Here is a 20,452-nt window from a genome sequence, read left to right as displayed (position 1 = left end):
TCCCGCAGGTTCTGAGTGTTTGAGTGCTGGTCACTGCGCCTGTGTAGCGTATTAGATTCTCAATCGGTAATGTGGTGCTAAAAATAATCTCCCGTCTGAAAGCGTATATGCCTACTGATGTCAAATATGGCAGCCAGCATGTGTGTTGTGTTTACGTGTGTGGGAGGGAGAGCGAGCAGGAGAGGGAGTGAAAGAAAGGAAGAGATCTTGCGCTCTCGGGTGTTCGGTTCAGCTGTCCAGTGCCTCACTGTTTTTCCAGGACATGCCCCAAACTCTCAGATCATTCCCTTATCCTCCATAGCGGGGATGCCCCTTCTGGAGTCGTAAACACACAGACTAGGGATGGGCATTCGATTAAATTGTCTTAATCGATCGTCGGGAGAATTAACGATCGATTTTCGATTAATCATTAATATTTTTATATTAAAATTCACTATTTATAGGCTATATTAAAATGCAGTGAATGTATGCGAGACACAATGGTGCCCCTCGACGGTAAATCGTAAGAATTGTCCCCTGAAGCAATTCGAATCACCTCAGTCAGCCCACCGTCTTCAACTATGTTGATGGGCCGACAGTCACCGGCAACCTAAACTGCTACAGCGTTGGTAACCTTTTCACGGACTGGTCTAGTTAATTTCCTAGAGAAGTCGTGGAGTGTGGGTTGGCGACCATCTAACCTGGGACTGCTTTCTGTCGGGTGCTTTGCATTAAGGTGATAACTTAAACACGAGCTGCTTCTGTGATAGCTACATTCAGCTTGACAAATGCTACATACAACTTTAGTTTTGTCGATTGTTCTGTCATTTTGCCTCTTAAACAGAAACTTTCCGCCCAACAATCCCTCAGCTCTCTCCATCTTCAACTACCGTCTCGGTCTCTTCTATCTAACTGACTGCAGACAAGGGGCGGTTTCGTGCCATGGGTCAATGCGCACCGGAAGTAAACAAAGTTGCGTTAACTGCGTTCAAATATTTGATTGCATTAATCTCCGCCACAATAATCTCATAGAATAACGCATTAACTTTGACAGCCCTAAAATAAATAAATTACACGCACACTACGCAGGAGAACATGTTTTAATCGATGAAAAAATAATTTCATCGAGGAAATTCTTAATGATCAATTAATCGATCGTCGATGAATTATGCCCATCCCTAACACCGACTGCTGCAAGGAAACCATATGTTTGTGCTTGTGTTTGTTAACCTGTGCAGGGTTATGTGCCTACGTGTATACATGCTCAGACTGCCGTCATTAGGCTCGTTACATCACACACGGGCCAGCTGCTTCAGGGCACAGGCCAGAGCAGCAGCCCCCCCACAGGCAGGGAGAAGGACCCAGAGGACGACAGACTCTGGGTCAGATTAGGGCCAGGGCTGTTCTAGCGTCTGGGACTATCTGGGAACATAGGTTTCAGCCACCTGTGTTTTATTTTATTCATTTTTATTAAAAACAAAGGGCTTTGTTTTGTTGTTTTTACCTCATGCAAACTGTCATATTACTAAATTCTTTACCCCCCCCTCTTCCTCTTCACACCCCCTGCTATCACTTCCCACAGTCTGCTCTAGCATAGACATCCGGAACAACGCGACAAACCTGGCGTTACTAAGGAACTGCACAGTGATCGAGGGCCACCTGAAGATCCTACTCATGTTTAAAACCAAACCTGAGGACTTCCGCGGCCTCAGCTTCCCCAACCTCACCATGATCACCGACTACCTGCTGCTGTTCCGCGTCTACGGCCTGGAGAGCCTAAGTGACCTCTTCCCCAACTTGACCGTCATCCGTGGCAACAACCTTTTCTTCAACTACGCGCTGGTGATGTTTGAGATGCTCCAGCTGAAGGAGATCGGCCTGCACAGTCTGATGAACATCACGCGTGGCGCTGTGCGGGTGGAAAAAAACCCGGACCTGTGCTACCTGGCCACACTGGACTGGGCCAAGGTGCTGGACACGGTGGAGGACAACTATGTGGTGGCGAACAAGAACAGCCGCGAGTGTGGCGATGTCTGCCCTGGCACGGTCAAGGGCAAGACCACCTGCCCTCAGACCACCATCAATGGCCACTTCAGCGAACGCTGTTGGACCCTCCAGCATTGCCAGCACAGTGAGTGACACCAGTTTCCCTATTTCTTTCTCTCTTTGTCCTGTCTTGGTTTTGTGACCATGGATGGTGCTTCTAGAATGTACCTAAGTCCACTATATTAATGAAATGAGACAATTATTATTATTTTTTTTTTGGAGGGAGGTCAGATTTATGTCAATGAAGTATATTTTATTAGTGATAAGATGTGTGTGTGGAGCCTTGTGTGTACTTTCGAGTTAAACAGAATGAGTGCCAAGTGGTGGACAGTCATTGGTGGCTCTGAAAGGACACGAGCGTGCCACCATGTTGGCAGTGCCAAGTCATGTAATCTGCTCCGAGAATGTTATCCATGTTTGTGTGTCAGAGCTTGTGTGTGTGCGGCGCGCGCGCGCGTGTGTGGGCGTGTGTGTGCACGCAGACATACTCCACCTAGCCTGCGCAAGAGGATAATCTGTCACTTGTTGACACAGACTGCATCTCCCGTTTGATGATGAAGCCTGTGAACATGTCTAATAAGGTGGCCACAGGTTACAATCCCTAAGGGTCTCCTTGAAGGACCCCAGCAGCATCAGTAGTTTTGGCTCGAGTTTAAGCACAGAAGAATTTAGCAGATCAATGAGGAGCCTGCCCTCTTACACAACCGTCCCAGCACACATCATGTAACTGTTCTGTTGACTGTTAGTTTGGCCTCATGTGTTTCTGCAGTTTGGAGGCATGGTTCCTTTATGCGCGTGCACACACACACACACACCAGCTGGTATTGGCAACCACTGGAATGTCACAGTTTTGAGATTCGGCTAAGAGTCCAGGGTCAGAACTGACATCACTTTGGCAAAAAGTGAAAGAAAACTAGCCCAGGCATTCATTAACCCCCGTTTGTTTGTAGATGATGAAAGTGAAGAATTGAAGTTCCTGTGAGAAAAGGAAGATGTTTTGTCTGCGACTTTGTCTTTTGTGAGATGTGTGCATCTGATTTGAGAAGGGGGGAACAGTTATCATAAATTCCTGCCCCCAGTAAGCAGTGTCTGTCACATGCCAGCTCATATCAGTCATGTGAGTGGACTCCAGTGATAAGGAAGCAGAATTGAAGAGGGAGGTGTCTGTGTGTGAGTTAATTTGAGTTTTTTTTGTTTTGTTTTTTAAACGCTTTGTGGTCTGAGGACAAGTGATGTAATCCTGACTCGGGGCTTGGGCATAGCAGAGCAGGTCTGGGATGTGCTGTGCTGCTCTCATCCCAGGCTGGGCCTGCCTGCCTGCCTGCCTGCCTGTCTGCCTGCCCCCTCTGCCTGCCTGCCCCCTCTGCCTGCCTGCCCCCTCTGCCTGCCTGCCTGCCTGCCTGCCTGTCGTCTGCTGCTGCTGCTGGAGGCCCTGTGGTTTGGACTCCTGTGCCGCCCTCTGCGCTGAACGACTTGTCAAGCCACAGAACACACAGACTCAGGCTGAGGGTTTATGTTGTGAAAACCACCCGGGCGTCACATTATGCCGGTGATCTCTGGGTGAATTTCATGGCTAATTTGGGCCATGATTTTCCACTTTGGCGTGTGATATTGCCATCCTGTGTCCTGTAGGTGCCATGGATGGGTATTGTAGTGGTATAGGCTTACTGGGACAACACCAGCAGGACATTCCACAAATATCACAGATAGACATGATTTGATCTCACTAAAACGGAAAACGGAGTGCTTAGGCCTTTTATAGAAGACCTTTGATGTAATTTTAGCATAGGGTTTGAGTACTGAAGGCAAAACCATTTATGTTATGTTATATACAGTATACAGTTCATACTGACATGGAAACATTGTATAAACAGTCAGTAAAACATGTTCTAGAAACTTCTGAAAACTTGGGCATTAGCTTAGATAAATCACACATAAGGCAAGTTCTTACAATTTCAACCACTGCCTTCAGCCTAGAGGCTACAGACCACAAATTTGAGGAAGAGTGCCCATCCCATAATTAAGCAATCGCACAGTCACAAGACTCTGTAAGTTGCACGCCCCACACCTTTGTCGCGATGGTGAACACACCCGTCAGTGTAGCATGAAGGAGAGTTCTCATTTACAATCAGCCGGGTTTGACAGATCCCCCTTATCTGGCCCTCCCCTGGACCTATTTTGAGTATTACCACACCAGTATTAAAACAAACTCATCAAAGTTAACTGCCTCTGATGGTGTTAATGATTTAGGTTCACACTGAGATTTTTTTTTTGTTTTTGTTTATTTGGGCATCACATATGGTAGTCCCACAGGCTCTGCTAATGAAAGGCTGAGTATAAAAAGCTTTAAATCATCCACATTTCAAACATGTAACGTTTCTATATTGTGTTTAATCTTGCTTCAGAAAATACATCATAGATCTCTGTGAACTAAAAGTCTGTAAACTGTTGCGTCTTCTGCTGATGCATAGCCTTCATCTGAGGTGTACTCAAGGGGCTTCCCATGTTCAACAAAAGCAAGCCATTCTTGTGTTATAGATGTGGCTTGGTGGTCGAATTAATACAGTGGACAGGACAACCCACTACAGCGTCAAGTATGTCCTCTACAGTGGTTAATACAGCCTCTTTTGAGTTGAAAGCATTGCAGATTTAGATTCAGATTACATTTAAGAGTTGGTTAGGAGTTGTTGTCCTGTTTCAGCCAACATTTGCATTGGCTCGTGTGTGTGCATGTGGGCCACAGAGTGCAGAGCGAGAGCAAGAGCTGTAATCGCAGGTTTTGGTAGGCTTATATGTTTTGTAAACAAAGCTCAAGGAACCTGTTTGTTTTACATCAGGAACTTATGAGTGTAGTTCCTCTGCCTTGTATCCTAACGGAAAATGTAAGTCTTCCAGGATCGACCTCATTAGCTTGTTTTACTAGAGCTGAAGCTAAACACTAGCACATTGGGCTAGTTCATTAGCTCGGCGGGCTTGTGGTGACGCACTTGTTAAACAGAGCCAATTAGATTAAGCTTAACCTTTTTCAGTTCTGCATCACAACATCCACTTGCCAAGCAGTCAGCTGCTCTTTGATCATTATTTTTTGTCTTTCCACCTTTTTTTTAACATGAGACCAGACAAAAAATGAGTAGATTTGCAGAGTCCTGATCTCTGGTCACGCAGGTTCTGTACACTAATACCAGATGCTTTGAAAACGTCAGAGGGTGGTGATGCACCCTATACCTTTGATTGGATTAAGTCAGCTCCTTCATATCGCTAAATGTTTGTCATTGTTTGTAGTGGTTTGGCCCTGCAACATGTAATTAAATCCATAGCCATAGCATGTCCAGTGTACGATTTGCTGTTTTTACTTCACTATTACAGGCACTATTATGGTTGATCTACAAAGTGTTTTGTCTTTGACATGGAAAAAGTGTGTGGGCTAGCAAGGGTCGTCTGCACAGTAGCTAGGGGTCTCGATGAGCTTCCCAGCCCAGACAACCTCACCTAGCTCTCCCCTTGGATCACAGAGTTTCAGGGAGCATGGTGTTTTTGCTTCTGTGTGGAAATCTCATTCTCCATCTGATGTTTAACCAATCTACTGCACCAGGGCTTGTTAGAGAGGAGAGGGGAGATGGAGACAGAGAGATAACAGTGGCTGCTGACTAAGGAGAAAGTCTGGCATCAGGCCTCATCGGTGAGCGAGACACAGAGAAAGGGAGACGGAGAATTACCAAGAGCCTTTGGACCACTGTCAGAGGAGAGCGTTTGTGAGTATTGCATATCAGGAGCTAACCCCTTTTTCTTTTCTTTTTTTGAGGGGGGGGAATTTGCAAGTTTCCATCAGTCCCGGTCTGCATGGTTTTTCATTTCGCTTTTGAATGGCTTCTGGATGTGGCGGTGCTCCTTTTCCCCCCAGTAGATTTGCTAAGTTTCCAGCACGCGTGGGGGTTTGTGAAAAAAAAATAAAAAAAAATAAAAAATTAGCATTGTCCTGCTCTGCAGAATGCTCCCTTTTTTTCAGTTACTGGCGTCCAATCCAGCTCAGCCCAACATATGGAACAGCATCTTTAGAAAGAAAACCGTCCCGATTGGACAGATGGTATGGTCGGACAGTGGCAGGTGGAGGAACATAGACGTTTTCTGGTCTAGTTTGTGTTTTTTGTGAAGTCTGCCAAAGAAGCTCCCGTGTAGGGATGCCTCATATAGCCTGCACCTGAGGAGGGCCAAAGTGTTTGTGTTTGTGTTTGTGTGTGTGTGTGTGTGTGTGTGTGTGTGTGTGTGTGTGTGTGTGTGTGTGTGTGTGTGTGTGTGTGTGTGTGTGTGTGTGTGTGTGTGTGTGTGTGTGTGGGGTTTCTGAGAAAGAGAGATGAAGTGTGTATGTGCCCGCTCATGCATGTTTGGCAGAGAGTGAGTGAGTTTGCGTGCATATTTATGACAGAAAGAGAGAGAGAGAGAGAGAGAGTGTGTGTGTGTTAATGTACAGCCCTGCTGGACTGCAAATTGAGTCATGCTGACTGAACTGAGGTAAACCCCAGGCCCTTGTTTGTATTGTTTTGATGTTTTTTTGCATCACTCTGGGGCCGAGTGCTAACCTGTCCCCAGCTCTTGGAGCGCAGCAGCCCCGGCCCCGGCTCCTGTGCGAGCCTACGGCCAGCCGCGAACCAACCAGAGCCTCCCACAGCGAGGTTGTGTTTTACACACATTATTAAATGATCTTCATTATCTACTCTCACGGGAGATTAGAAGCATCAGCTGAAAGGAAGGAGGAGGGGGAGAACGGAAAGAGTGAGAGGCTTCAGCGAGTGAATAATAACAGACAGAGAGAGCGCAAATGGATTGAATAAAAGGAGAGAACTCGGGAGACTGAATATTGGAAAAGAAAGGGTGGGATCGTACCTCTCTTTGAGCCAGATTCAGGGGGGCTTAGATATACTCACTCATTGCTTCATTCATTCATTCATTCATTCTTTTTTTCTTTCTTTCTGTTTCTTTTTTTGTCTATCTCTCTCTGTAATTGGATTCGTCAGCTCCCTTGGCTGTTTCTTTAGTGAGCTTAGCTGGGGGCAAATATGCACTGGACTGCCAGATCATATTATCACAACAAACCCCACAAATCTACAACCACTCAACATCAGGAAGAGACTGAGCTCTGATCTTAAAGCCACTTTGTCAGGCAGTTGTGAGCAGGGGAACGCTTTTCAGGGATTTAATAAAATTTTCATCTTACTCTGACATGCTTGTCACTGGATGTGAAAAGCTTTTAAAAAGAAATCTGTGTGTGTGTGCGCGTGCTGGACTGTTTTACAGTCGGATAAGGACCTTTGGGAGGATCCCTGTATGATCACTTTTGTCAAAGTCCAAATGTAACCCCTTCGGACGTCACAGTCGTGGCCTCATCCGGCAAAGACACAGAGGTGCCGCCAGGGCTGTTTTAGATGTCCGCATGATGACGCGGTCAGGTCCAAGCTTGCATTGGGATCTATGTATGTCAGTGTTTTGGTGGGGGTGACTATTGTTTCCTGCTGCTAGGTTAGGGTTAGTAGTAGTAGCAGCACTACTCTGTACGCACTGGTCGTGTGGACAGGACAGAGGGTGGATGGGGTGGGAGGTTGTCTGTGTGTGGTGGTAGTGGTGGAGTTCTGGCTTTCTGACCCCATCGGTCGCTCACATGCTTCGGCACTAGAGGAAACTCTGGCGCCAATTCAAGCTCTACGGGAACAATGGCTGCTGCTGAACTTCACAGAACGGCCATCCCGAATTGTTTCCCGGGATTGTGCAACGGTTTCCTCCTTGCCGCTGATGAATGAGTCCTCAGGGAGTGATCCGAGGGCCCCCACGCAGCGACCACACCTCCCCACATCGAGCCAGCGCACTTGCCAAGCACCCCCCCCCCCCCCCCCACACACACACACACCACCCGACCCCCTTTCCCCTGACAGGAACACAATCAGACGCGGGCCCTGCCACCGGAGGACTTCAGAAATAAGCGTAAACACATACAGACGCTTCCCACCAAAACAGAACCACCCCAGCGGTCCGGACACGTTTGTTTTCACACACTCTTACAGAGGCGACCCCTTCTGAACTTGTGAAGTGGGATCATAATGTCCAGGATGGGCAGTGTGTTCTTTCCCCCTCTTTCCCCCTTCTCTGGCCATTTAGTTTAAAAAAGGCCTTTCCTGCACATTACCATAAATCACTAAAGCTTCAGCGCAGGGCACGTGCTCTCGGGGCCAATTCTTTATTCCACATGTGACTAAATGCGCACAGTAATCGATTTCCAATAAATGGCTGTTTCGGTGCTGTTTGCATTGGGAAAGTGAAATTGTAATGGAAATAAAAACAAATGGGCATCTAGCCTCTGTGAAAAACCCAATAATGACCAAGCAGATGGAGTCATGGTTTGTTTGAAGCCCATCTAATGCCCAGTCTCCTCTACGTGCCTTTTACCTCCACATAGCCTACAGCAGGCGACCATCACCACCACCATTGTCTTTCAAGCATGTCTGGTTTACATCTCCATCATACTGCTTCTGTTTTTGCGTTGACACAATTTAATTGTATTTCGCACACGTCTCTCACTTACACATCCATCTGTTTTCATCATCCCACGTGAACGGAAACTAACTACGCAACCCGTGTATAATATTTAAAGAATAGACTAGATTTAATTACTTTTCAACTCATGGTGGCTTTTCTCCACACATTACTCTAGCCGTGTGTCCAGTGTGTGTTCTCAAACAAATTCCTGGCTCCAGAAATGGAAATCAAACAATGTGGCTCTGACCGAGCCTTACGCTATTCCTGCTAATCGAGGGTTGAGGACTTAATCTTCAATGCCCCTCCGAGGAGAGATTCTGTACGCTCAGAAAGACTCCCTGTGTTTCTATGTTGGCTTTAATAGACTCATCCTGCCCCAGTCACCTGAAGCCACTGCACCCAGTGCCCCCAGAGCACCCTCCTAAAACCTGACGCGCTGTGAAGCCAAGCCAGCCAAGCCTAGTGTGTTTTTCTGCCATGGAGCCAATTACTGACATCCTCTTGCACTTCACACCGGGAAGCCGATTTATTTTTGAACTCGGATGCTTGCCTCTTGGTAAAAAAAAAAAGCACAGCCTTTATCATTTCAATGTTTAGTTGTTCCTAAAAGCTTATCCTAATGTGAAGTAATTAATTCATATCAAGAGCTTTTAGTAGCACACGGACCACCACTGGTTTAATTTGAAGGGTTAGTAAGCAAATTACGGAGCGCTCCCGTCCTCCGTCATAGTGTCTCTCCTCCTCCGGCGGCAGTGTTCTGGCTGGCGCTTTGTCTCCTTCTGCTGCTGCTACTGCCGGGGGTGCTGCAGGTGGGGCAGCTGTGTTGCTGACTTCATAGCTCTGGCAGGCCAGCTCACAGGAGCAGGGAGTGTTAGCTCCTCGCTCACAGCAGCAGGGAGTGTTAGCTCCTCTCGGTCACTCACAGGACCAGGGAGTGTTAGCTCCTCTCGGTCACTCACAGGAGCAGGGAGTGTTAGCTCCTCTCGGTCGCTCACAGGACCAGGGAGTGTTAGCTCCTCTCGTCGCTCACAGGACCAGGGAGTGTTAGCTCCTCTCGGTCGCTCACAGGACCAGGGAGTGTTAGCTCCTCGCTCACAGGAGCAGGGAGTGTTAGCTCCTCTCGGTCGCTCACAGGAGCAGGGACTGTTAGCTCCTCGCTCACAGGAGCAGGGAGTGTTAGCTGCTCTCGGTCACTCACAGGAGCAGGGAGTGTTAGCTCCTCGCGTCGCTCACAGGAGCAGGGAGTGTTAGCAGGGAGTGTTAGCTCCTCGCGTCGCTCACAGGAGCAGGGAGTGTTAGCTCCTCGCGTCGCTCACAGGAGCAGGGAGTGTTAGCTCCTCTCGTCGCTCACAGGAGCAGGGAGTGTTAGCTCCTCTCGTCGCTCACAGGAGCAGGGAGTGTTAGCTCCTCTCGGTCGCTCACAGGCTCCTGCCCTGCCTCTGGAATCCCAGACATGCAAGGCATTCATTAAACCTCAGCAGGCAAGCATTACTTCACTGCTTTAAACTCTCTTGCTTCTCTCTCTCACTCCCTCACACTCTCTTACTCCCTGTCTCATTCTCTCCCCCTCACTCTGTCTGTCTCTACCTCTCTCTCTCACACATATGTACACACACACACACACACACACACACACACACACACGTGCTCTCTCTTTCATTAGAAGACACACAGACAGATATACAAGCTGCTCAACCTAGAGTGTGTCTAGAAGCGTGATCTCGATCTTCTATATGGACACTGAGATGTTTTAAAAATTACAAGACGTGGACACCTTCGTGTTCACTGTTAATGCATTCTTGTCTCTGGAAGCACTTTATACCTTATACTACTCTATAAAAAGTGTGGGGAGGGGGGGTGGGGGGGGGGGGGGGGGGGGGGGGGTGGAGTGATTGGGAGGAGGGCGGTGTGTATGTGTGTGAAGCGTCAGTGCGAGGATATTGCTGCTATTATCTCTTCATGCCCTGTGAGGAATTTGACCCACTGCTGACCCAGGGAGTTTTGGGGTGTGAATGCCATCATGGCCTCCCTCCTCAGCCCAGCAGACAGAGACAACAGCCCAGTTCCGTCACGCCGCTGCTCTCACAACGAACCTAAAGCTAATGCATCATCCCCTCCTCACCCCACAACCACTACTACAGTAACTATGGCACCCTGGCCCTTTCTCACCAGAGGAAATGGGTGCATTTGATCAGTTGGGTCGTTTTTAGGTTTCAGTCTTTTTTGATGTAATGATACCACAGCATTAGTCAGAATGGAAAGAGACAAACAGGAAGAGCTTGTGGCAGGAGGGAGAGGGGGTGGAGAGGCGGGGGGGCTGTTTATGTTTTTCATAAAGGAAAAAAAAGGGGGTCAGGTGCGCTGTTGACTGCTTTTGCGTCAGGCGTTCCCTCGCTCACTCTCCCCTCCATCAGGACTAGTGAGAGCTGCGCATCAGCCTTTATTTCTCTCTGTGTGTGTGGTGGGGGGTATGGTGGGTAAATTGGATATCCTGTCATTTTCAAGGGGGTTGCTTACGCCTTTAAAAGGGGCATGAGAGAGAAAAACACAACACGTTGACTCACTGCTGTTTGTGTTTTGGCTTCATTATGGATGGCTGCCTGGCTAATGAAAGTGTTTACCGAGGCTGCAGGAACGAGGATCGGCTCATCCTCGCTCCCTCTGCGTCAGAGGCTGGCCACGCACTGTTGCCAGGGAAATATGGAGTTAAGATCACCCCAATTAGAGTGCTGCACAACCCCCATCAGAACCTCTCTACAACACCACTCAAAATACTTTAGGGCATAGTTGAATCGATCATAAATGCAGTTTGTCAACCTTCAGCCGTGTGTATGGGCTATGCGCTGGTGTGGCCTCTCTGTGTGTTGCTTGGCAGACAAGACCACCTCAGTCACATTCAGTGGGGATTTTCTAATCAAAGAGACAAGGAGTGGGTGAGTTTCACCCAATCACAATCCTCATAATTGTACAGTGGGTAATTTCAACTCCTGGCCTTAGGCAGTGTAGCAGTAGCCTATGAGTCTTAACTTCCTTCTTTGGGTCTTTGGTGCTGTGGTCCAGCTGTAAGTACCCAGTAGACCCAGGTTTGAATCTGGGTGGGGTGACTGCTCTCTCACTTCGCTACATATGGTGTTGAAGTGCGATGGCTTGCCATTAGGCCATGGGAAGCGTGCCCAGTATGTGGGCCATGGGAGGGGCTCCCAGGTTAGGTAGAGCACAGAGATCAGTGAAGCACTAGTGTGTGGGCTGCCCTGGGCTAGGAGAAGTATGGTGGGGGGGTGCGTGAAGGGGTGCGTGAGGGACACCGGTGTGCCTGAAGCCCATGGTTTGCTTCCCGAAGGGGGAAGGCACTGTGACAGAGCCGTCACTACGGTTGAGTAAGGGCTCTGACTGCCATACCAACATGCCTGACTCTTTGGCGGTGTGGTCAAACTGCAGGTGACGGTTCTCTGCTTTCTCCCTTTGCTGCAGAACCAAATGACTGATCCAGCTGCTCAGGATGATCTTACCTTAGTCTCAAGTCTCAGACTTGGATATGTAACCAGGGGGAGCTAACTACAAGTGCTGTGAAATTGTTCTTAAGGGGTAGGGAGGAATGAATGAATGAAAAACGAATTAACAAATGTGATAAATAAAAGAAAATGAATGAATGAAAACAAATTAATTTAATTTAATTTGCACTTGGCCTACCGCTTTCTACATTCCCTCAAATCCCTTAATCCCTTATTGGAGGGAAATCATCTCAGGCCGGTTCCCTCAAACCCAACCCCCGCTACCATACCACCTCACCCCGCCCCCTGGGGGTCTCAGGTATTTACAACATTAACTCTCGACACTCCCGATGGCACACGCAGTGATTTAGAGGCAGACTGACGCACGTGCTAAAAGCAGTGAGCAAAGCGTCCGACCGTGTCCTCCACTATATAAAGTTAGGGTTACGACTGCCTGAAACTTGGTGCTGGTTGAAATGTACTGAATACATTGAAGGAATTGAAGTCATCTTTTAGATGCTAAGGCACGTCGTAAATGAAAGCGATGCAGTCCCTTTTCTGCTTGTCTGACATCAGCGTTCAGCACAGATAAACTCCAAAACCCAAACTCATCCCGAGGCAGTGTTGAGGAGGAGTTGGAATCAAACAAGCACTCTGCTGTTCCAAGGTCGTAAACTGTAATCATTGTTTTTGTAACTCATTTTACAACTTTGTTAAAAAAAAAATCATCTTTTGATCAGCGGAACGAGGAGAAGAAAAGTTGGGAGCGGCTCCTGTACCCTCATCTGCAGCTTGCCAGCTCTCGTTCGTTCATTTTTTTTTTCCCTCTCCTCTCTTCCCTTTTATTTATAAGCGACAGCACACTGCCCCGTCACGCGCTTGGAATTTAAATTGCCAACCGACACTCCACCACATTCCATTTGGCATTCGCAAAAGGTCTTGGTGTTGTGTTATCTTATGAGCGTAGCTTCAGAGAGGGGTCACTCTTGCGCCAGAGACCGCAAGGGGCACAAACCTCGAAAATGTTCGCAGGCAGATGCGGTGTGGAGAATTCCAGGGTGACTAGAAAGGCTCCTGCTGCCCCTCTCTGGTCTTTCTTCTCTCTTGAAACCGTGGTTTACCCTCTAAGCCGAAATGTCTGCTGAATAAAATGATGCCAAACACTTGGGCCAGTAACATGACTGTGGCAAAATAGAGCAAAACCGAGGGCATTGCAAAGCGCCAAAGGGTTAAATGATCATTTCTCCTCCACACCCTTGCGATTTGGATTATACAGTTGGGCAGGCTGCGTCTGTTCCCTGTCCTTGGAACTTTATAGTCAGGTAATAGGGGTGTGAATAACCAGGTGTACAGTGCGATTACGGTACAATTCAGTTACAATTCGTTGATTAATTGCAATAACTTGGTCATTTTAAAATTGATAAAACTTTGTTTAAATATGAAGGAGTTGATTAAGCGTTACATTTACCTGCACTGAGAACAGAGAACTGAGTAGAACAGGGAAACACAAATGGTATAGCCTACATTTAGTGACTGGACGTGTAAAGAAAAAGATCAATTGATTGCAGCCGGAGATCGAAACTTTTGCCATTAAATACTAGATAGATTATTTTGTCTATCAGATAAGCTCTGCAGGCATGCCTAAGGCCTCATGCAGACGAAGCCTAGTTTGCCTGAACCCAAGTTCATTTTTCACACATATCAACTTTTTAAATCGCGTGCACATGAACCCAGCGAATCCGATTGACTCAGCTGTAGTACATCCCCCACGCCTGTTGGTGGCGCTTTAAGGTGCTACAGACAACTGAAGAAAACGGAGAAGAAGACAGGAGCATGCTAATAAAGTAACATATGACAGTAGTTGAGCTCCAACTAGCAACGTTTAGCTTAGCCGCATAGCCTACATTTAATCTGCACAGTAACACATTATGGTGGTTTATAAAATCAGTGGTAAGAGCAGACTGTAGGTTAAGCGAAAAATAATTATATTTGTTATTGATAATAAAGAGTTTAGAACAGTGCAACAAAGCAATGTGCAACATGACATGTCTGAGTTGTTTAAATGCCTGTGCTTTATGGAGATGCTGAGCTTGAGCACGAAGACCACAATGCAAGTGCTGTGGATCCTGGATGTTTCATGGTTTACAATTGCTTCCAATTTCATGGTTTTATTACTAACAACAAATGTAGGCTATTGTTGAGGGCTTTGTCCTTCACGTACTGTAGGCTACCTCTGAAGTAACGTTAACGCTAGCTAGTAGCTATCGCTATCGTTGTCTGACAGGACTAAAGCTAACGTAACATTCATCTTTATTACAGACCGTTTTGAAACTTCCGTCTATAATACAAATCTTTTCACGTCAGATTTGCTCATATAGGCTATTGCTGACACTTTTAAAAACTGTTTTTTGAAAAATGGTCTGATGCAAATAGATTAAACAGTGATAGATTAAAGTGTGGCTTGTTAATGTCATCCCTTTCCTAACAACAGATAGATAGATACATTTGTATTAATCCCGTTAGGGAAATTCACGTGGAAAAGCAGCAAGGTAATAGGAAGAATTTTTTTTTTTAAACTGGAGAGCTGTTATAACTGGCTGCCACACTCACTGCGCCATGGCAACCCATTCAGTTATTAAATAATGCCAGTTGTGTCCGTTGTTCTGGCTGGTCTAATGATGCGATCACGTGGGGCAATCCGATTAGGTTTGCGGATAGCGTGCATACGAATACCAACCCGCGACCGGATTTCGAGTTTACTCACTTTGGACCCCTGATTCGAGGGAGTGCGGATACAGTGCGTTCGTCTGCACCATAGGGCTATTCGGAGACTGTTCTCTCCGGGTTCAGGAAAACTGGACTTCGTCTGCATGACCCCTTAGTCACTGTCAACCACAAAACACAGTAACACAAAAGATGCTCCTGCGATCTCCAACACACTCACAAACACTCTCTCTCTCTCTCTCTCTCTCTCTCTCTCTCTCTCTCTCTCTCTCTCTCTCTGAGGCACTTCAGTCATGCCTATAATGACCGACGCTCACTAGCTTGGGAGACAGGAATGTCATTCTCTTACTTGGCGTGGCCATGTCACAGGAGGCCATGGGCCTCAGATGAGCTCATGCGACTCTGACAAATGAATCCATATTCACAGGGCAGAGCAGCACTAATTGCTGTATGGACCAGCATTTCCATGCTCCTGCACTCAGGAGGAAAGTCAGGGGGACCTGCATAGTGGGGATGGATGTACCACCTAGCCCCTGACACATTTGCAGTTTGAACGAAAACATGTAGGCTTGTTCTCCATGCCTGCACCCACCCAACCCTTCCCCCACGCCCCCTTCAACCAGCAACAAGCTTCACATCATCCCACTGGCTGTGAAATGCGAGGTGGCTCGTCAGTGGGCGATTGTGCCTTAGTGAGGTCGTCCAAGGCTGCCAGCCTTCAAAGAGATTGTGACAAGTGCCCTTTCCCCCACCTCGTCAGAGGAGCCCATTGTTGTTGTTTTTGCCCACGTGACCCATCGCATCGGCAGAGGCCTGACACCACAGGGGGAGAGGTGGCCAAAGCAGCTCAGCCTTGCCCTGCCCCTTGTTCCTGCCCTCACCCCCCCATCTGCAGGCTTAGCTCTGGTCTACTGTCACTGATATAATGCATCTTCACTGAGCAGATGGTCGCCTGCTCGGCTGCTCTCCTGGGGGTTACTTTTCCACTATGGTTTAGAACGGTTAGCCTATGCTCAGATCACATAGATCGAATGGTTGTGCCATTTTTGCATATATGCTACCAAAACCTTGTTGGCGCGTTCTCTAGGCTGTGTCAGGTTGAGGCTCACGATGGACGTCCAGATGAGAGCAGCTCAGACAACCGCGTGCTCTTACCTGCTTTGCCTTTTCATCTGGTCAGAGTGGAGCAAATCTTTACTCGTCTCATATGGCCCTGTCTTTATCACTTTCCCCAAATTCACTTGATTTGCTGTTATCCATAGAAAGTGGTTGTTGCCTAGCCTGGATACCAGACCGAACTTAGCCCCGCCCACAACATTTGAAGTCGGGAAGTTCGGTCTGGTGTCGCTCCGTTGGGGAGAAATTATCTCTGGACAGAAATTGCCGGACCAATCAAATTGTCAAGGCGGGCTTTATACGATGATGGACAGATGATCAACAGTAACGTAATCAACACACGGGTTGAATTCGTTTTCAACAAACATGGCTGCCGCTGGAGAGCTGAAATGTATAGATTCGAGTCCATTTAGACATTGACAGTGCATTCATTTTGAAAGAGGAACAGAGAAACGCGATCAAGGCATTTGTCAATCGAAAATATGTTTTTGCCTTCCTTCCTACGGGATCCGGTAAAAGTTTAATTTATCAGCTGGCCCTGGTCACATACTACGTTGTTCTGATTGGTTGTAGGTAACCAATTGAGCGAAGAGGCATTTTTTTCTCCTGGTTCGGTTGAAACACGCCCCATAATCACAGCCCAATGGAGTGGTCTCAGACTCAGTTTCTGACTAGAATTATGAGTATGACATCGTCAGGCTAGTTGTTGCCCTTTCATTGGTCAGAATATGGCCCTAAGTTTACGTGATTACTGTATTGTTGTGAACAGCAAAACCAAAGATCCTCTTTGAGGCATCTCTCCGCCCATCTCTTGTGCCAAAACAAAAGCCGACTAAATGGATAACCCAAAAAATAAAACCGCAAAAGGAGATGTGTGGCTTTATTTTTTATTTTATTTTGTATTAACTTTAAGTAGCGATGTTCAGACATTGTCTGCTCATAGCAGTCACAACATGTTCTGTTTCTTAAGTGCCATAGACATCTATTCTTGAAGAAACATGCTTTAGATATTCACAGAGGGGTCTGTTCTGTTGTGCAATCCAGATGAGCCTGTTTTGGCTTTTGTTCATGGCCAGTGTTGGGAGTAGCATATTACAAGTTATAGAGTATTAGGTTACTGTAATTACTGTACTCTGTATCGTAGAGTTACATGTTACATTTTAAATTCAGGTAATTGAATTACAATTAGCCAAGTCTTTTTTTTTAATGGTCTTGACTGGCATTACTCTGAGGCTGTCTACAGTATACATTTCATTAGATGCATTTAAAGCAAGACTGCTTCCCATGGTCACACAACCTTCCTCTATTTGTAGAATGTCTCTGCCACAGGTGATGTCCATTGTACTTGGGGGAAGAGCAGCGAGGGCAGGCTGAGTGGCGTGAATTTAGGATATAAAGGCATAAAGCTTTTCCCTCAAGTGCAAATGCTGTCATTATGTACAGTTCATTTCAATGATCCTGTGAAGTGCGATCTATTTCCAATCCTAATCAGCCTAATCACCACGCATTCTAGGATTGAACTTGTGTATCCTGTTGAAACAATAGTATACTAAAAGGTTATATGTGTGTCTTCAGTGGTGTAGTCTTGTTTTCAGTGAATGAGGAAAGCGATTTACTTTCTCCAGATTGTAAAGGGCAAGGTTGTGTAATCTCATTACATTTGGAGAGAATTAAGAGGAAATCTGCAGTGGCTTCGTTTCCACCAGCACTGTTGACACTGAAGCACCGCTCAGGGCACCTGTAATGCTTTAAGTGTCTGGCTCGCAGTTTTATTATTTTACACTACCTGTTGTGATGCTGCTTCAGATGTGAGGGTAGCTGCTATTCTGAGTATGTTAAGTATGTTTACTTCTGTTGAGGTTAACATTGTGGCCAGAGGCTGTGACCCTGAAGAACACCACACACACACTGTGCTTGAACGTCCACTACTGACCCCCCGGGGCTTCAGGGGGGTGTGTGTGTGTGTGAGCGAGCTATTCGCTTCTGTTGGTTGCCTTTAAATGGTACTGGGAAGAATATAATCCACTGGCTACCTGAGATGGGTTTTCTGCTGCTGTTGACCACCCATGGTCCCTCTGCACATGCGTGTGTTTGTATATGTGTGCATGTGTTACAGCCATGGAAACAAGATGGCTAGGAAATACACACACACACACACACACACACACACACACACACACACACTAACACTCAAACATAGGCACACGTTCTCAAACACAGGCAACAGTGGCGACTGTAGCATGGTGTAGCATCAGTATCAGCCACTAAAAGCCCCAGGGGCCACTGTACGCCACCTGCGTGTTCTTCGAAGGCTTTGAAAAGGGGGAAAAAAATGAAAAGGGGAACCTAGGGAGATTCCCCTTGCTCCGTATTGCTCTGCATCGTTCTCAGTAGCCCTGCTTCCATACTTGCTGCTGGAATGTAGTGTGGAGCCCTGGTGGGAGAGGAGGAGGAGGAGCGTCTGTGTCTGGACTCTCTTCATAGCGTGCCATAACTCTCTCTCTCTCTCTCTCTCTCTCTCTCTCTCTCTCTCTCGTTATCCTCCTCCCGCTCTCTCTGGCTTGAGCTCTGCTTTCCAGCCCTGTGTCGCACAAAGGGTTAAGTCAGAGATTCTCCCCTTCAGAGCTGGGAGAAGTCATTGAATGGCTACCCTCTGCAGCCAGCAAACACATTGGTTAAGGCTGAGGGTGGATCAGGGGCTGCCGCTGTGCTCCGGCCTGGATTCTCCACTCCGGGATCAGGAGTCGTATGCGCACGTGCACATGTGTTCGGAGCCTGTATGTGTGTCTGCCCAGGTTTGCCATGTGCTATACCAACCAGGGAAATCATTTACTTATAGGTGTGTGTCTTTGTGTTTCCTGTAAGTTTCAGATGGGTGGCATTTCTTTGATCCTTCTAAAAACAGTGTTCAGTGAGAAGCTCACCTCCTCTCACTGTTACCTCCTGTTTGCCTGGATTGCCTGCATTGCCTGAGGCAGACAAACATCCACACACACACACACACACACACACACACACACACACACACACACAGTCTCATACCTCCTGCAGAGACGAGTGGGTGGTGAGAATGTGTAGCCTGCCAGACCAGATGAAGGGAAGAGAATGGGAAGAATAGGTGTTTGGCTCTGTTTGGCATGACCCCATAGCGTTGTGACAAACCTGGATAAGTTAACTCAGAGTAATGGGTAAACCTAAAAGAACAGCCCTTTTTTGCTGGGAGAAAGAAGCCATAGGGCTTTTCTATTATGAGGTTTACCACTTTACTTTTTTAACAGGTTAAAATTATTAATAACAGGTTTGTCACTAAATCAGGTTCTTGGAATAGCCCCCCTGAGGGCCGCTGCGTAGAGGCCTGTTATGCCTTGATGCTCTCAGCTTCCATCAGAAGTGTTGCTGGAGGGCTATTTAAAATGGGAGTGGGAATGTGGTGTCCTAGTGACCCCGAGTGACCCCGAGTGACCCCGCACACCCATGAGGGTGTTTTCCTCCAAATCTCTTTGCACAAATTCACCGCTCTCCTATTAGCTCTGGCGGTGCCAGTCTCTCATCAGAACTCGTCTGTTGGAGCGTAAGAATGTTCCGATAGCTCACCTCATGCTGCCACAAAAGATTCGTCTCTTTCTGCCCCAGTTGCCCAGGCAGTGTCAGAACATTTAGCATAAGCGAGGCTGAGGCCTGGGGAACAACAACAAAAAAAAAAAAAATATGTTTTGTTCTTCTTGTAGAGTGTGTACACGGGGGTTGTTATGTAATGGGCTGGTGCTGGGAGACGGGTCTTGTGACATGGTGCACTCTTAACTCCCTGAGAGTGGAAGTGGAAGAGTGGCCAGGCCTCAGTGGACGAGTGAACGGGCCAGGGTTCTGTACAATTCTGACAGTCAGGTCATGGTACTAACAACCGCCTCATCACACACGTGGTTCTGCATGTGATGAGATGGCTGACCTGTGTGGACCACTGCAGAAAGGTAGCCCACCTGTTGTTCAGTTCAGTGCAGCTCGGCTCAACTCAATCAAATTATTTTCATTTGTGTAGCGGCATTAACAGTTGACTGGGGCTCTGTAAAGTGCCTCGAGCCAAACCCCTAGAGTAAGCCTCAATGTGACGTCTTCCACCCGCCCCCTGTCAGCATCCAGTCGCTCCTGTGTGTTGGCCTTTGACCTGAGTGGTGGTCATCACCCACCCTGATGCAGGTATGGGTAGAGGGCTTGTGAGGGGAAAGTTGAACCGCTGGGTGGGGTCATTAATCCCAGTGCTGGGGAGATGGGGCTAATCTGGGTGGGGTCATTTATCCCAGTGCTGGGGAGATCAGGCTAATCTGGGTGGGGTGCTAATTTACTGAGCCGCTCACCTGCCCCTCGCCCTCCTCTGCAGCGCTGCTGTCCCGCCCCCTTAAGACCTCTATCTATATATACATACATACACACACGCAAACACACACACATTCATTCAACAAGGCGCTGGAAACATTCCTCAGAGATTTTCCATATTGACATGAGCGCATCACGCAGTTGCTGCAGATTTGTCGGCTGCACATCCATGATGCGATTCTCCCATTCCACCACATCCC

The 20,452-nt window shown here is 47.4% G+C and overlaps 1 protein-coding gene across 1 annotated transcript in view; it reads left to right on the top strand.

Moving 5' to 3' along the window:
• The first annotated feature begins 1,538 nt into the window (after window positions 1-1,538).
• Window positions 1,539-20,452, top strand: part of insra (insulin receptor a) — a 44,257-nt gene continuing 25,343 nt past the window's right edge. Inside the window, exon 1 of the mRNA XM_031560360.2 lies at window positions 1,539-2,110. Coding sequence (XP_031416220.1) covers window positions 1,654-2,110 — 457 coding nt within the window. The 5' untranslated portion in view covers window positions 1,539-1,653. The remainder of the gene's footprint in view (window positions 2,111-20,452) is intronic.

Source organism: Clupea harengus, chromosome 22 (genome assembly GCF_900700415.2).
Source record: "Clupea harengus chromosome 22, Ch_v2.0.2, whole genome shotgun sequence".
In the NCBI taxonomy this organism is placed as follows: domain Eukaryota; kingdom Metazoa; phylum Chordata; class Actinopteri; order Clupeiformes; family Clupeidae; genus Clupea; species Clupea harengus.
The sequence above is the reverse complement of the archived record's forward strand: the minus strand, read 5'-3'. Positions and strand labels throughout refer to the sequence as shown.